Raw genomic sequence first — 17,572 nt, forward strand, 5'->3', positions numbered from 1 at the left:
GCGATGAAAGAGAGAAGGTTTTCGAAGATACAGAATTGGAGGCATTACTTGAGCAAAACTCGTGTCAAAATCAAGAAGAATTGGCACGATCATTGGGAGTGACTCAACAAGCCATTTCAAAATGCCTCAAAGCCATGGGAATGATTCAGAAGCAAGGAAATTGGGTGCATACGAATTGAAGCCGAGAGAATTGAACGGCGTTTATTTGCTTGTGAACAACTGCTTGAAAGGCAAAGACGGAAGGGATTTCTGCATCGCATTGTGACTGGGGACGAAAAATGGATTCATTACGATAATCCCAAGCGCAGAAAATCATCGGGAGTTCCCGGCCATGCTTCCACGTCGACAGCCAAACCGAATATTCACGGCTCCAATGTCATGCTCTGTATTTGGTGGAACCAGCTCGGCGTAGTGTATTATGAACTGTTAAAACCGACTGAAACAATCACAGGCGATCGGTATCGAACGCAATTGATGCGTTTGAGCCGAGCATTGAAAGATAAACGACCGCAATACAACGAGAGACACGATAAAGTGATTTTTCAGCATGACAATGCTCGACCCCATGTTGCGAAAGTAGTCAAGATATACTTGGAAACGTTGAAATGGGAAGTCCTACCCCACCCGCCGTATTCTCCAGATGTTGCTCCCTCTGACTATCACTTGTTTCGATCAATGGCACACAGCCTGGCTGACCAGCACTTCTGGTCTTATGAAGAAGTAAAAAATTGAATCGATTCATGGATAGCCTCAAAAGATGACCAGTTTTTTCGTACGCTACCCGAAAGATGGGATAAAGCAGCGATGAACAATACTTTGAATCATAAATGTCTAACCAGTTTTTTACAATAAAGCCTCGAATTTCGGAAAAAAACGGCGGAAGCAAAGTTGTACACCTAATATAAACAGAAACATAAAAGCAGAAATATCGCGTACAAGCACAGATATGCGGAGAGAAAGAACACAAGACGCGAAAACGGAGAAGCAAGCTTACATGTATAATGCAGGGTACAACACAAGGCAAACTAACAAAATAATGTGCCGACTATCGCAATACGAAACAATTCTATTCGATGCACAGAAATTAAAAGCACAAAATAGACAACAAAATTATACTCGAGAGCAGAAAATCACAATTAGAAGCAGCTTATTATTACTAGAGCAGATTATCACAACACGGAAATCGCGATTAGCTAAAAGACGGGCGTAAACAGAACGATGCTATCGCGACGACAAACTCGACTCTCAATAGTAACATAGATTTAGAACAATCCTATTACAAACGGATAATATCCGGAATGACATACATAAAAAGACAAGATTTCAGTACAAATATGTAAAGTGACACAGATCGGTTTGTAGATATTTTTCTTCCTTGTTGTAAACAACGTTTCCTCCTCCCATTGAAAAAATTAATTTCTCTTTCTCCAGTGATTTCCCTTTCCTTCTTATTAAGGTGTACAAAGAACGTTACTTCAAGAAATATTGTACTGTCGAGATATCAAATTGTTCTTAGAGAAGGTTATTCTTACCATCCTTTAATAATTAATTTGTAAGACTTCGGACAATTATTGTGTGATCTTTGATGATCGCTATTTCTAGTACAAGTACGTTTCAATTTAACATAAATATGTACCAAAAAAATGTTCTCGCGATTAATATTTTAAAAATAGTATTTAGAAGTCTTGCGTTCACACACAGCATTCAAAGAAGAGAAATCTGTAACATTAGGATATTTAAATGGAGTTTCGAAAGAGTAAACCCTTCGATTTTATTGTCGATTAATATACTACTGTATTTTGATTACGAGTATGATAATGAAAATTACTGAGGTCATTTTGACGGTCATTTGCTGCGCAATTTGCGTCACTACTCAGCATATTTGTCAGTACATGTTGTGCTGAAAGATGGATGTACAATTTCTTTACAATTTTTCACACACGAAGTGACTCCCTTCCCCTCAGATTAAGGGCACACGACTTCCACGTGAAACTACTCGCCAATTCCCCCTTGCTTAGGAATGCATGACTTCCACGCGAAATGACTTCCACCCTTCCTTAGAGGCGCACGTGAAACGCTCGAAAAATGTAGAAAAAAATCGGTTTTTAAATATTTGACCTTGAAAATGACATTGTCGACAATTTTCATTATCATATGTGTAATCAGGGCATCAAAATATAGTAGTATGTCAAGCGACAAGAAAATCGAGATGTTCACTTTTTCGGAGCATTATCCGTATTATTAAGTATAAAATCCGTTATTAAGTATAAAAAAGAGGAAAGATAATATTAATTACAAATTTAGGAGCGCAAAAAAACACATTGTGAGATGCACAAATTCTTCATTCAAAGCTTTAATTCATTAGTCACATATTCAATATTAAATACGTTTCAGTTCAGATTTAAGTCATCAACATCATATTATTAAAGGTTGTAATCATGTTCATGAACGACGACACTTCGTCGCGTGCTCTTAGCTCTTCTCTTACGTAAAAGTATCTTTCCACTCCACAACGTATATCTCGATAGCGTAATATCTCGACGACTACGCGAATTTTTGGCAAATCTCTTAGGTTTTCACTAAGTTGGGCGCCAAGAACGAGAGAGTGTGTTACTCTTTCGATAATCTTCTCAACTTTCATACTAAATTCTTCTCATACTTCTTATACTTCTACAAATTCGCGACGGCAGGGATGGGTCATCAAAGATGGAAAAATTGTCGGAGGACGAGAGAGATAGACTATAAGAATCACACCTGAGATAATAAAGAAATAAAGAACAGTTATATTTAACGAAATCGGTTACATGCAATCTCCGTAGCCTCGCTCGCTTCGCTGGACTCGATATAATCAATTTTCACGAAAGACAACGACGATTTACTAATCGGAAGAACCTGTGATCCATCTGAAATTATGAAAATCCGGATCGGCAGCTTTATAGTAGCAATGGCGATGTCGTCTTACTCTCGTGGTCCTGATTCTTCCGCTCTTCTCCTCGGCAATCTCGCTCGCAGTAGCAATTTTCGAAAATTCTTTATCCAGCGACACGTTCTTTATAAATCGTTAGCTCAGCCACAGCACGAGTGAAGCCTGGGAGCTCGTCGCGGACTCATGCAGATTCGGCTCCTGTTTATCTCGCTGTCCGCGCGTGCCGCAAATGCTTGTTCTTAAAAGCGCGTAATATAATTTCCTTTCAAGGGCTGCTTTTCTGCCTAAGACCCCGGAATTTCCCGGGAGATGTCCTGGCAGCTCCTTTTCCAGCTTCACGTTGGGGATATATACCCCTGACATCCATACGATGTCCGGGAATTCTCGCCTCCGGTCGTATTCTGCAAGGGGTACGCAACGTAAGAAGATTTTAGGGCGGCAGCAGATTATGAAATTCAAAAACGATACGGCCTGCATGTCCGGACTCCAGTGTGGGCGGTTTTCCAATGTAGTGTCGCCTCTTCTTTCCCCTGCTGGCGAGTGAGACGGCATAATTACAGAATAATATAATAGCTGCCGATCCGTGGCGATCCGAACTTTAATTGTGAGACTAATCACTAAAAAAAAAAAAAATCTTACAGAAAGAGAAGAAATATTAAAAAACCGACAATTACAGGGTTAATGCACGTTCGCAGATGCGTTCGCACGCGCGCTCGCCCTCCGAGTCAAGAGAATGCGCGATACTGCTGACGCTTCTCGTCAGTAACGGACAAAAATTGTCACGTCACAAGATATAATCAATTATACTTCCAATAATATCCGTAAACACGCATTATCTCTGCAAATGTTTTTTATAACTAAAGGATAAAGATATTTAGAAATCCTTGGAATTCTCAAATCAGTTTCATAGCCAGATGGAAAGGATTGTGTATATCTTAGACTCCAATAATATACTAAATTTCGACAGTTGTAAATCCGGCAATCATTAATATTAGAGAATTGGATAAAAGTATCTATTAGAAGACCAAGCTCCATTAATCTTGATATATGTTGTCAAGGTTATGACCCTGAATAATCTCCAACAGATTTTAATTGACGTTCATTATTCGTAAAAAAATTATTAACAAAATAAGTTTAAGAAATAACGTCACATTTCTGCTATACACATTAAGTAATAATAAGTATCTTATACTTCCCCTGCTTAAAAACATTCAACTTTTCACATGAAAAGAAGTCCTCACTTCCCTTGCCTAGGAGCGTACTTTCCACGTGAATCAAGGTCTACATATATCCTCCCTGCCTCGCCGAAGTCATAAATATACCTTCCTGTTTAAAGGCGCCGAGGTCGTGCGAGGAGGAGAGGTGAAGTAGATTCTGCATGGAAAGTCGTACTCTTCTCGGTTCACTTTATACCTCCTTTCTGTCAAGATTCGACTTTTCACATAAAGTAGTGAAATATTCACTAACTTTGATTGTTAATAACTTTTTATGAACGATAAGTGACGACTGAAGCCTGTTGAAGATCACTTAGGATCATGACCTTGACAACATATGTCATTGGACATTCATCCTAATATCAAAAATTGAAATATAATAAAATAATTCAATGCATTCGTGAAAATTGCTTCACTGTCAATGATAAAATAACTTATTTGTAATTAATATTGTTATGAATTTCGAGGAGTTCCTAATTGGCTTATTTTTCAATTTTTTGTTCATGAATAAATGAAGAAAGATTACCTACAATAAAAAATCACATAAATTTTTCTCATGTATTGACGGCACTAATGAAAAAAATAAAAAGATACATCAGAATTGTATATTTATCAATGGCGGATTTATGTATCAGTTTTTTTATGTTTCAGTTTTCTTGGGTATGTGAAATATGTAATTTGATTGTGTGTTTTTTGTAGAAAAGGTATACATAAAAATATTTCATATATGTTCTATTTGAGATTAGTTAACACTAATATAGTGAGAATTATATGTATATAGATGTCGCATGTTGATATTAAATCTACATTGATATCTTTTGAATATATAAATACAATATGTGGAATAAAAGTGTCTTTTTATGCCATCATGGCAAATATCATCATTGTTATACAGGCAACAGAAAAATGTCAGAAGAACAGTCTTGTTCGTGCATAATTATAGTTAAATTTGTAAATAGATTTATTAGTCGATTCTTATCTTGTTATCAAAGTAGTAATGATTTCGCTATAATAATAAAATTTACTGAAAGTAATATAAATATTTAATACATTCTTTTAAATTGAACGCAAGCGTAGCATGATAGACAGCATACTGGTTTGTCGTGCCAGAGATTCGATCCCTGATAGTAACCAAAATATTTACGCTCGTGTCTTCTCTTGGAAAAGGTCAGCAAACTCCCGAGAGTATTTTTACCCATAGAAATACTTTTCAAAATATCCGCGGTTTGGAACCGACTTTAAAACTGTAGACAGCCCATATATTTGTGGCAATTGAATAATCAACGTGCTCACTACAAGCATGTGCGATAGATAAAAGATAGGCACCTAACATAAGAAGAAGAAGAAGAGAATTAGATTATTTTTAAAATGAATTTATTCAATAACATTTTTTTATATTTTGTCAAAAGAAGTTTTAAATTTTGTTGCAAAATTTGAATAATTGAGATTATGATAATATACCAAATACAGACCATTTTCTCTTTGTGCTATCCAATATCTTGCAATTCCGTTGTAATTAATAAATTATATATAATTAATAAATGTATTAATTCGTAGATATTATGGACTGCACTTTCGGTAATTTTGGGTGCTGAATTGAGAGGGGACTTGATACGGGGCGCACCATGTATTAAGAGATATCATCAATTGTTTTGTCCGACCGCTGGCAACACATATCCAATGTGCGTATGAATAATTCTATTTGTTAATATTCTTAAGCTTCCATGGATTCTTTTTATATAAAGATTATGCGAGTTTTCTCCGTAACCAGATTCATTCTTGGAATGCCCAAAACATTCCAAGAATGGATCTGGACACGGAGAAAACCGTGAAACGTATAAGCTTTATAATTCTATTTGTTACTTTTTAATATGCTTCTAGAGATAATGTTACATCTAACCACAGTTAAACAAAACTTATTAGAGAAAGTAAGAAAACTTAAGGGCAATGTGTAATTAACTAACATGAATTGTAATTTAATTAAATCGATTTTTGCAGAGACCGCATAGAACGTTTTATTGACGAAAATAAAGCGTTAATTAAAAGAATGTATGGTGATTTTGAGATGAATCCAGAATACAAATCAAATGAACACGGGCATCATATTAAAATGCGAAGAAAAAGTAGAGAAGTGCGAAAGCACGATATCCCGGACGGCGGATCCAGAGATGACTCACATATAGAAAGTGAAATTGACGAAGAGTATTTTAGTAAGAATAGAAATGCCAGACAATCTTTTGGAAAAAATCGCAGTACAAAGGATGGCAGGTGACAACCAAATAAATGTTTTACTATTAACAATTTATATTTAAAATTAAAATTACAAAATTTTAGAGGCTCAGCGAACTAATAATTCAATTAAAAATTCATATAAGGGTTAAATAAATCAATGCATTGATGAGTTTTTTATGTTAACGACAAGGAACAAACATAAGATGATAACAATATATTAAGAGTAATAATTTTAAAGGATTTTTTAAATATAAAAATATGGCTTTATTGTAAAAAAATGATTACAAATTGATCATTCAAAATATTATCCGCATACTTTTTCCTTTTTCCTACTTTTTTTTTATTTATCTTTCTGGTAATAGGTGAATTCCACGTCGAAAGAACACATCTTTTGAGGTCCATCTCCACGAATTGACTTATTTTTTATCTCCATAAGAATGGAAGCACTTCTTAGATAAGCTCTGAGTTATTAATCGAAATACGTTGTAATCGGAAGGAGCAATATTTGGAGAATACGGCGAGTGTGATAGGATATCCCAGTTAAGTGTTTCTAACGTTTCCTTGACTGATTTCGCAACATGTGGTCGAGCGTTGCTAGAAAATTATTTTGTTGTGTCTTTTCGCGTAATCTGGTCGTTTTTGCTTCAATGCTCAACTCAATTGCATCAATTATAGTTGGTAGCGTTCCTCAGTGATGTTTCGTTGGGTTGCAGCAGCTCATAATACACTACATCCAGCTGATCCAATTAAATACAGAGCATGAGCTATGAATATTCGGCTTTGCCGTCGATGTTGAGGGTTCGCCTGTACCATGATTTTTTGCACTTCGGATTATCATAGCATATCCATTTTTCATCACTTGTCACGATACGATACAAAAAACTTTTTCTTCTGTATCTTTGAAGCAACAATTCACAGGTCATTTTGCGCCTTTCAATGTCCCTCGGTTTCAACTCGTACGGCACCCAATTTCCTTGCTTTTGAATCATTCCAATGGTCTTCAAACGTCTCGAAATCGTTGATCGATCGACATTTAATGATTCTGCAAATTTTTCTTGCGTTTGATTCGGATCTTGAGCAAGTAAAGCTCCTACTTCCTCATCTTCAAATTTTTTCGACTTGAATGTTTTTTGTCTTCCATGTCAAGATCACCTTTTTTTATAGCGTCGAAATCAGTATTCACATGTTGAAATCGATGGAATATAATCACCATAAACTTTCGACAGCATTCCTTGACTTTCAGCAGCATATTTCTTCACATGGAAGCAAAAGAGCAAAGCTTTCCGCAAATTGCGTTATGTTGGCACAAAATTTGACATATTCAATGCTCAAAAAAACAATGTTGTTTAACTTCGGCAAAATGACACATATTGAAAACTAAAGTCACATGATGGTACTTTGAAAGTTGCAACAATATGACCCGATGCGATAGTATTAGTTACACCATCTCTTGAAAATTCTTTAAAATTAATGCACACTTCCGATAATATAATTTATGTATCTACTGAAGATAGTTCCGTTGAAAACCGAACGTTTGGAAGACTTTTGTAAATTATAACAATATATTCTTTTGGCATCGACAACGTGCATTGGCTCATTTAATCCTTATATGAATTTATTATTTTATACATTATTTAACCCTTATATGAATTTATTATTTTATATATTAGTTTTACGAGGGGCATTTTAAAAGTAAGAGTTCCAATCATAGAGTATTAAAATGAAAGATAGGACAATTACGAACTACCTTATTTTATTAACTTAACCCTTATATGAATTTATTATTTTATATATTAGTTTTATGAGGGGCATTTTAAAAGTAAGAGTCCCAATTATAGAGAATTAAAGTGAAAGGTGGGACAATTATGAAACTACCTTATTTTATTAACTTAAATCTTTAAGTTTCTTCAATATATAATCATAAGTTTTTTCAATATAATCATCATTAATTTTTAAGCATTTGCTACAATATGACATTAGTTTTTGATACCTTCAGAAATATAAAAGACGTGTCTTTTTGGAGCGGAGCTATAATTCAGCCTTGATTTCATTGCCACTCAAACATTTTTTAAAGCCAGGAAAAAAGTGAAAATCTCTCGGCAAGATTTAGAGAATAAGATGAATGAGTATATATAGGATGTTCATAAAAAACCATTCAGCATTTATATGATGGATGATACACACCATATTGAGTAAAAAAATTTTAGTGAACATAGGTCGAAAACTCAACCGAGATATAAACATTTTTATATGTTAGCCATTATGAATAACTTACTTGCTATATTTAAATATGATTATCTATATCGGGGATAGATACAGATCTAGGACTACCAGAGCCTCGATGGTTAATTCTAAATGAGCCTGATTCACAAATCATGATGAATCACATGATGAAGATTTTAAAACAGTGTGAGAGGGAACTCTTCGATTAGGAAATTTTTCGACGTAAAGATGTCGTGCAACAGAAGCATTTTCATTAACTGGATTGGTAAATATCCTGTTTAGGGAAGTCCTTTCCAAATGACCTTATATATTGTCAAAGTCATAATCCTGAATGACCTCCAACAAGTTTTAATCGTCGCTCATTATTATAAAAAATTATTAAAAAATTACAAAAGAAGTTTGAAAAATAACGTCTTATTTCTGCTATGTACAGGGTGTCTGGAATTTAAATATCAAAAATTCTGAAGTATGTAGAAAATAAACTAAGAAAAATGTTCTAGCGACATATATGCTCGTTTTTGCTTCGTTTTAGAGAAAATCATAAAAAAGACAAAACGTTGCTTCGTGCATTGCCCTTAAAGTATTATCGTCACTAAAATCGTACAGGAAGATAATAACAATTCCGTTTTCAGGTGAAAAGTTTTTTGTTTTTGTCTAGAGATTATTTTTTTTTATTCGCTAAATTAGATGCAGCCAGATTATTTGGAGATTGATTTCTTTAATTATTTAGAAGACATCCACTTGCAACGGATTGAAATGTGATTTCAACTTGAATGATCCAGCTCATTATGGCAGATCTACTCGAGCTTAGCTAGAGAGACATTTTCCACAACGGTAGATTAAATATGGAGGAATAGTACTTTGGTCATCCCGATCGTCTGATTTGACACTGGACTTCTTTGTATGGGGGAGTCGTGAAGCAGAAAGTTTATTCGTCGTCAATCAACTCAAGAGAACAATTAAGAAATCAAATCGAAGCTGCAGTGCACCAAATATCGCCAGATTAGTGTTTAGTTGCAACACGAACTGTTCGTACTGGATGCAATGCTTGCATTGTTGCAAGAGGCCAACATTTTGAATAATACCTACATTCAACAAGTGACTAAATACAACGTGAATAAGTAATGAGAAAGTACAAAAATGAAAACTACATTTTGCCTTTTTTATAATTTTTTTTAAAATGAATAAAAAATGAGCATATCTCTACAAGCTTTTTTTCCTTATAGTTTATCGATTCCCTATACCGATCGATTTCCCGAAATTTTGATATTTAAATTCCAAATATCTTGTATATTAAAAACAATTCTATATTCCTTCCTTGCTTACGTAATAATTTTTCACGCGAAGCGACGTTCACTCTTCCTACTTAGAAACGCACAACTTCCATGCAAAGAGATTCCTACCTTACTCTCCCCCCCCCCCTGTTTCAAGGGCACACAACTTCCACGAGAAGCGACTCCCATCTCACCTCCCCTCCTATTTCAAGGACACACAACTTCTATGCAAAGTGACATCCACTCCATTATTCCCCCTGTTTAGGAACACAGAACTTTCTATACGAAGCGAGTTTCACCCCATCTTTCTAAATTGTTTCGCGTGGAAAATCGTGCACTCTTCAACATGGAGGAGATGAGGTGAGAATCGCTTCGCATAGATAGTAAAATATATTTTAAAACAAGAAAGTTTTGTTTAAAAATAGTGAAGAAAACATCATTTTTCACATAACTTTCTTTTTTAATAACTTTTGAACGAGTAACGAGCAACGGCTAAAATCTATTGGAGGTCTGTTGGAGGACAACATGTCAAGATCAAGGTCAATGGAGGATATCTCTAAACAGGATATTTACCGCAGGGCTATACAAAAAATATATATTATATTTGCCATGTCTTGATTAGAATAATACGTTGACATTTTTAACTACGATAATATATAAATGTGTAATCATCAAATATATATCGATCTTCAATCATCCGTTGATAACAATTGACTGATTATCGATGAAATTTTCTGTTATAAAGTATGTATCCAATGAAGCAAAATGCAATTAATAAATATTGAAGTAAACATCGCATGAAGAAGTCAGTCATTTATGATATTAACCTTCAGTATCCACACTTGAAAAAAGTCTCACATCTGATATTTGTAATCCAGCATTTTCTTTTGCTTTTATTTCAGAGTAGTTCATTGATTTCAACTAAATTATTTTTTAATCTATTATTTGAAGACTAAAAAAAAGAATTTTTGAGTTAGAAAGTCTAAAATGTCATAGCAAAAGATATTGCAATAAGTGAAGAAGGATCGGAAAAAATATCTGAACTGGGAATCGGAACGGATTATGCTAACGAGTACGCTTGTGTTACCAAGAGTTAATAATATAGCCATGGCAGTGTCGCTGCGCATAGTTTAACGCTGAGATACTACCAGTGTCCAGATACAAAAATGTTTATATCTCAGAAACGATTGAGCTCTCGATCTACAGTCACTAAGATTTTTTTATTCAGTATGATATGTATATACCATCGACCATATAAATACTGAATGATTTTTTCTTAATACTTTGCATATATGACGTTGATATATACCATTTCGAGACTTATCATCATACTGCCGAGAGAAAAAAATAGTTGTAGCAATCATTTTTTGGCAATATGGTATTATAATTATTTTTAGAGAATATTACAGCTGTCAATCTCTAGTACTCAACACAGTAAAAATATAATTGCGACAATAGTATTTGTACACTATTATTGGCAATTAAATAGTACACCTACATTAATACAATAGTTACATCTTACAGAAAATAAAAATTATATTTTTCTAGTTTAGATAAACACTCTTTTAAAACGAAGCACACTTTATCATAATAATTAATTAATCATTGTTCATGTAATTCTAGGCATTCCAACTTTATTCAAAAAAAGTATACAGCGTTTGTAGTAATTCAGTGCCATCTATAAGTCCGTATCGCAACTATCAGAATTCAATATGGCATCAATCTAGATCAAATATACAATTCGCTTGTTTTTATTGTAGCTAAATGGTTATTTCTATTAAGTTTTTTAAAATAATCTTTAATTTTTTAAATAAAACACGCAATATATATTTTCATATTATTTTTTTATTATAATATAAAATATATTAATAAAATATTAATTCCTTTAATCTTTTTTATATTATACCTTTAATACCTAATAAGTACCTCTATTTTGTTGAGAAAATTTTTTCTGCCAATTAACTAAATGCTCATACACCTATTTCACACGATTTTTTTGTACGCAAGAAAATCATGTAAATAGAATCTATCGTATGAAAAAGAATATAAATTTATGAAGAAAGATTGAAGTTTGAATTTATAAATACTATAATAATAAACTACTAAAAAAAATTATGATTATACATAAAAAAATTGTGAGCAAAAATTGTCTAACTCTGACTAATGACAACTTTGCGAAAAATTATCGTAGGATAATGATTTTTTTCTTTTTATTAAAGAAATCTTGAAATATTTACTATAGCCAGATTTTAAGTTTTATGCAATGTTATCATTATAACTTTCTAAAATAAGAATATAAGGATGTGTTTGTCAAATTAAAAATTGCAAAATTTGATGGAATGCATGGACTTTGTAAAATTTTTTTGGGGAATGTCATTTGCAACGGCATAAAAATCGAACTTTCTTTTTAAAAAAAAAAAAGAAACGAGTTGTAATTTTTTTCTCGCAAAGTTACAGCACTTTAAAGTTATCTTTTTTACATTTTTTGACATATATATTATCGATATTATTTACATTACTGGATATGCATCACGATAAGATTGCTGGATTTTTCACATTTCTGCGTGTGTAGATTTTACATATCGTGCTTTTGCATGTAAATTTCAATGACGCGTGTTGTCTTCACGTTGCTCGATTATAGCTTGCAGTCGATTCCTCATATTAATGCAGGCCCTAATTTCTTCCTGCGGAATATCATTCCAGATTTATACTAGACTTGTGATAAGTGAGATTGACTTGCCCTCTGAGATAGTCTTGCCAAATATCTTAATCTATGATTATTTAGTACAAATCTGAAATGACATTTTCAGGAAGAAATTAAAGCATTAATATGAGAAATCGACTGTAAACATTAATGCGGAGCAATGCTGAGGCAAGATGCATTATTGAAATTTAAACGCAAAAACACAATGTCCAAAATCTACACACACAGAAATATGCAAAATCCATCCAACAATCTCGTCGTGAGGCATATCCAGTAATACAGGTAACGTCAATAGTAGATGTCAAAAATGTAAGGATAAGTGCTGTAACTTTGCAAAAAAGAAATCACAATAACTCGTTTTTTTTCAAATTAAAAGAGAAAATTCAAATTTTTTACCGCTGCAAACGACATTCCCCAAAAAAGATTTTATATAGTCCATGTATTCTGTCAAATTTTGCAGTTTTTAATATGACAAAAACTTCATATTTTTGAGAATTACAGTGGCAGGAGTGCACCAAACTTAAAATCTGGCTATAGTGTCTTATAATAGAGATTTCAAGCTTTAATTAAAAAAAAAACGTTATCTTATATAATATTATTAATTTTTCGCAAAGTTATCATTAGTGAATGTTGGTCAATTTTTTTCCACAATTTCTCTGCGCCATAATTTTTTTGAGCGGTGTATATTCAATCCGGTGTATATATCTTATTTTTCTACATACATAGCAAGAATCATATTTTCCGATTCTTGATATATGAATAATTGATCACAAATAATGATCATTCTCGAAATTAGTCGATCGTTTGTCCCTTTTCTCGCCTTCATTGGAGTGTATGCGGGAGCGCACTCGGTAAATCAATCGGAGCGGAAGGAGGATTTAGGCTCTCGCACAAAAAAGTATGCCTCACGTCGAGCGAGAATCGCGAATCGCGACAAGATTGGGCGCCGGACGTATTCTGAGGCAACGTCGATCTCACAAATGCAAACGCTAATCGCATTTGTTGAACTAACTCACTCACATGAGAGTCGGCTAGCTCTGTCTAATGACAGAGGGATGTTTAGATAAGAGCCGTATCGGCAGAAGGATTAACGAGATAAGTTAGACAAGCTAGCTAGAGGTCGAAGAATATAATTATCGCAAATATAGCAATTATCGGCGCGTTTATTATAAAAAAATTAAGGATACAAAAAAAACAAAAATGATGATGACCGCATTCCTTAAAAAAAGAATAGAGGAAAGAAGCGACTCTTTAGAGAACATGAAAATAAAATGTAACAAATAGCTAGAATACAGAATCGCGAGAGTAGGTAACGAGAACGTTTTTGTAATGGACGCAAGAAAACGTGAAATCGTTTCAATTCACTGAGTCTCAACATTCACATTGCAATACTCCGAACATTCTCTCGCAAGATTCGGAATCGAACATTCCGCACACATTGCTCTCTTTTTTTTTCTTTTAGCACCACGCACATATGGTACACACACGCACACTGTTAATGTTCATAGTACGAAAAAATTCTCGGAAATTTTGTGAAAAAAAACGAGATTTTTCCGATTTTTTTCCATATCATATTTTTTCAGACTTTTTTCTTCTAAGGTAATTTTATTTATGTCAATGATATCATTAAATTGCTATTTTCTTATATTGTACTTTTAAGAATTCTAAGAAATATATCATATATCATATATCAATAGAGTTTCCTGTCATGATCATTTATGAAATTTAAAAAAATTAACAAATTACAAATCATTAAGAATCGGCGCTGTAACATACCGCAATATACGAGACAGTGGCTCTTCCGGGTGAGGTCCATGAGGCCCATACTACGACTCGAAGTTATCCCTGATAGCCTTTTACCGAGCTCGGAAGCTCCTCACGCTTGATATCAACCATGCTATATATTCGATACATCACAAATATGCCACTTACGATGGATTTTGTACAAACACTAAATTAGCATGCCGGCGGTAGGACGCACGGATGACTCTATGCTCTGTTGCATGTGACTTTACAAGCCTATAAAACGAAGAACAACTTCACTAATAATCGTCAAATTTGTGAACCGGAATCTCTCTCGTTCTTCTCTGTATACATCGGGTAGGACGGATAGGTCGCAACGATTTGGCTGCTCGAAACAAAGAAGGACGAGCAGGCTCCCGATCGCGATCAATTCACAAGCTCATCCACGAGGACGCGCAGCCGCATCATGTTGTGACGACAATTTATATAGCACAGAAACCGCAACAACATTGCAGAAATGTTACAATTTATTGCAGATTGTGCTGTAATATCGCTGCAACATTATAAATATTATGAATGTAATATATAATATATATTACGGCGCAAGATCTTACAAATCTTGCAGCATTGTTACAGAGACATTAAAGAATATTTTAGCTTTCGAATAATAAACTGCTGTCACATGTGGAAATATATGTCAATTACGCGTTATAATTTTTTGGAATATTTGGATTTAAAAAATTCTTTGAATATTGTAAAGAAAATGAATAGAATACGTATAGTTTCTTATTATTTCCTTTTTACAAATTAAGAATGTGTACAAAATAAGCGTATTTGGATAAAGTATAAAACAGGCTTAGATAATAGCTCGCGAGTCTACTGCGCCGTCAAGGGCTTTTCGCTCCAACTTGACCCGCCGACCGATTTCAAGGATGGCTGTCAGTCGTCGCAAGGTACGAGGTATGACAATAAAGTTCGCGAACTCATTTTATTGTGGGCGCTACGACAATACTAGGAGGTTGAGAATAGTGCATTTATTTACTTTTCATGCAGTTAATTTCCAATTTTTTCAGTTCCCTTAATAACATCGTATTGAGTGTAGCTGTGTTTTTGCTATTGTGACGATGGAAAGTAATCGTGATTTTGAAGAGCAGCGAGTTGTGATGAAATTCCTTGTGAAAGCAGAGAAAACTAATTCTTGAAATGATGATTCTATTTATGGAGATCATCCCCACAGGGGAGGACCTCTCTGAACCTCGCCATTCATTTGAAGAACAAACTTCTTTTCACAAGACGATCTCCGTAAACAGGGTTCATCATTTCATTAATCTCCGTGTTCATTTTCTTCATTTTTTTTACAAGGAATTTCATTACAACTCGCTGCTCTTTAAAATCACGATTGCTTTTCATAATAGCAAAACACATGCGTACAAAAACAGAGCTACACTCAACACAATCGAAAAATTTAAAAATAATTGGATGATTACGTGAAAAGTAAACAAACGCAGCGTCACTGTTGCCAACTTCTCAGTGTTGCCATAGTGCCTACAATAAAATAAGTCAGCGTACTTTATTATCATATCTCGTAGGGTCCCATAGTAAATTATGGAAAACTTCGATTTTTCTTCTCTGCTATACTATATCGTATAATAAAGAAGAAAAAAATCATAATTTCTAATAGTTATGGAGAGGCCTACATCGCGATGGCTGACAGTCGTCTCTGAAATTAGCCGGCGGATCGAGTTAGAAGGGAAAAAGCTCGGCGGTGAGAATGGCTCGCGAGTCACTATTTGAGGCAAGATATAAAATATATGTCAACATAGGTACAATTTTAAAAATATGGTGTATATCCCTACATTATTAGGTGTAGCTACTTTGCTTCCGCCGTTTTCCTATAAATGGCTTTAGCGGTAAGTGGTGGTCGAAATAAATAGATCATAGACGTCATATACTTGGGCATCTGTCAACATAACCCCATAGAAACATTAGTCGATTTGTGTCTGCATCATAAAGTTATTCTCGATTAAAAATGTCAGTTTACGAGCCAAATTCTCGTCATTTGCGGGAGGTTTTAATTTTTTGCTTCAATATGAAGAAATATGCGGCTGAGGCTCATCGAATGCTCTCAAATACTTATGGTGAGGCTGCTATTAATGAAAGAACGTGTCGTGAGTGGTTTCAACGCTTCAAGAACAGTGATTTTGATGTCGAAGACCGGCATAACGGTGGAAGAGAGAAGGTTTTCGAAGATGCAGAATTGGAGGCATTACTTGAGCAAGACTCGTGTTGAAATCAAGAAGAATTGACACGATCATTGGGAGTGACTCAACAAGCCATTTCAAAACGCCTCAAAGCCATGGGAATGATTCAGAAGCAAGGAAATTGGGTGCCGTACGAATTGAAGCCGAGAGATGTTGAACGGCGTTTGTTTGCTTGTGAACAGCTGCTTGAAAGGCAAAGACGGAAGGGATTTCTGCATCGCATTGTGACTGGGGACGAAAAATGGGTTCATTACGATAATAAAACGCAGAAAATCATGGGGAGTTCCCGGCCATGCTTCCACGTCGACGGCCAAACCGAATATTCACGGCTCCAATATCATGCTCTGTATTTGGTGTGATCAGCTCGGGGTGGTGTATTATGAACAGTTAAAACAACTGAAACAATCACAGGCGATCGGTATCGAACGCAATTGATGCGTTTGAGCCGAGCATTGAAAGACAAACGGCCGCAATACAACGAGAGATACGATAAAGTGATTTTGCAGCATGACAATGCTCGACCCCATGTTGCGAAAGTGGTCAAGACATACTTGGATATGTTGAAATGGGAAGTCCTACCCCACCCGCCGTAATCTCCAGACGTTGCTCCCTCTGACTATCACTTGTTTCGATCAATGGCACACGGCCTGGCTGACCAGCACTTCCGGTCTTATGAAGAAGTAAAAAATTGGATTGATTCGTGGATAGCCACAAAAGATGACCAGTTTTTTCGGCGCGGGATTCGTACGCTACCCGAAAGATGGGAGAAAGTAGTGGCCAGCGATGGACAATACTTTGAATCATAAATGTATAACCAATTTTTTACAATAAAGCCTCGAATTTCGGAAAAAAACGGCAGAAGCAAAGTTGTACACCTAATACAATTAAGTATAAAATATAATATTAGGAGTACAAATAAGTTTCCGCCGTTTTTATCAAAAATTATGCATTTATTGTGAAAGAACGGTACATAATGTTTTATTCAAAATAATGAC

General features: G+C 34.7%; 1 protein-coding gene across 2 annotated transcripts in view; it reads left to right on the top strand.

Annotated features, from left to right (window-relative positions):
* The window catches only part of LOC108687085, a 128,149-nt gene that overhangs the window by 53,044 nt on the left and 57,533 nt on the right, over window positions 1–17,572 (top strand). For both annotated transcript variants that reach the window (XM_018192689.1, XM_018192688.1), the window contains exons 3-4: window positions 5,698–5,822; window positions 6,139–6,408. In XM_018192689.1, coding sequence (XP_018048178.1) covers window positions 5,698–5,822; window positions 6,139–6,408 — 395 coding nt within the window. The remainder of the gene's footprint in view (window positions 1–5,697; window positions 5,823–6,138; window positions 6,409–17,572) is intronic.

The sequence above is a fragment of the Atta colombica genome, unplaced genomic scaffold (genome assembly GCF_001594045.1).
Source record: "Atta colombica isolate Treedump-2 unplaced genomic scaffold, Acol1.0 scaffold2, whole genome shotgun sequence".
Classification (NCBI taxonomy): domain Eukaryota; kingdom Metazoa; phylum Arthropoda; class Insecta; order Hymenoptera; family Formicidae; genus Atta; species Atta colombica.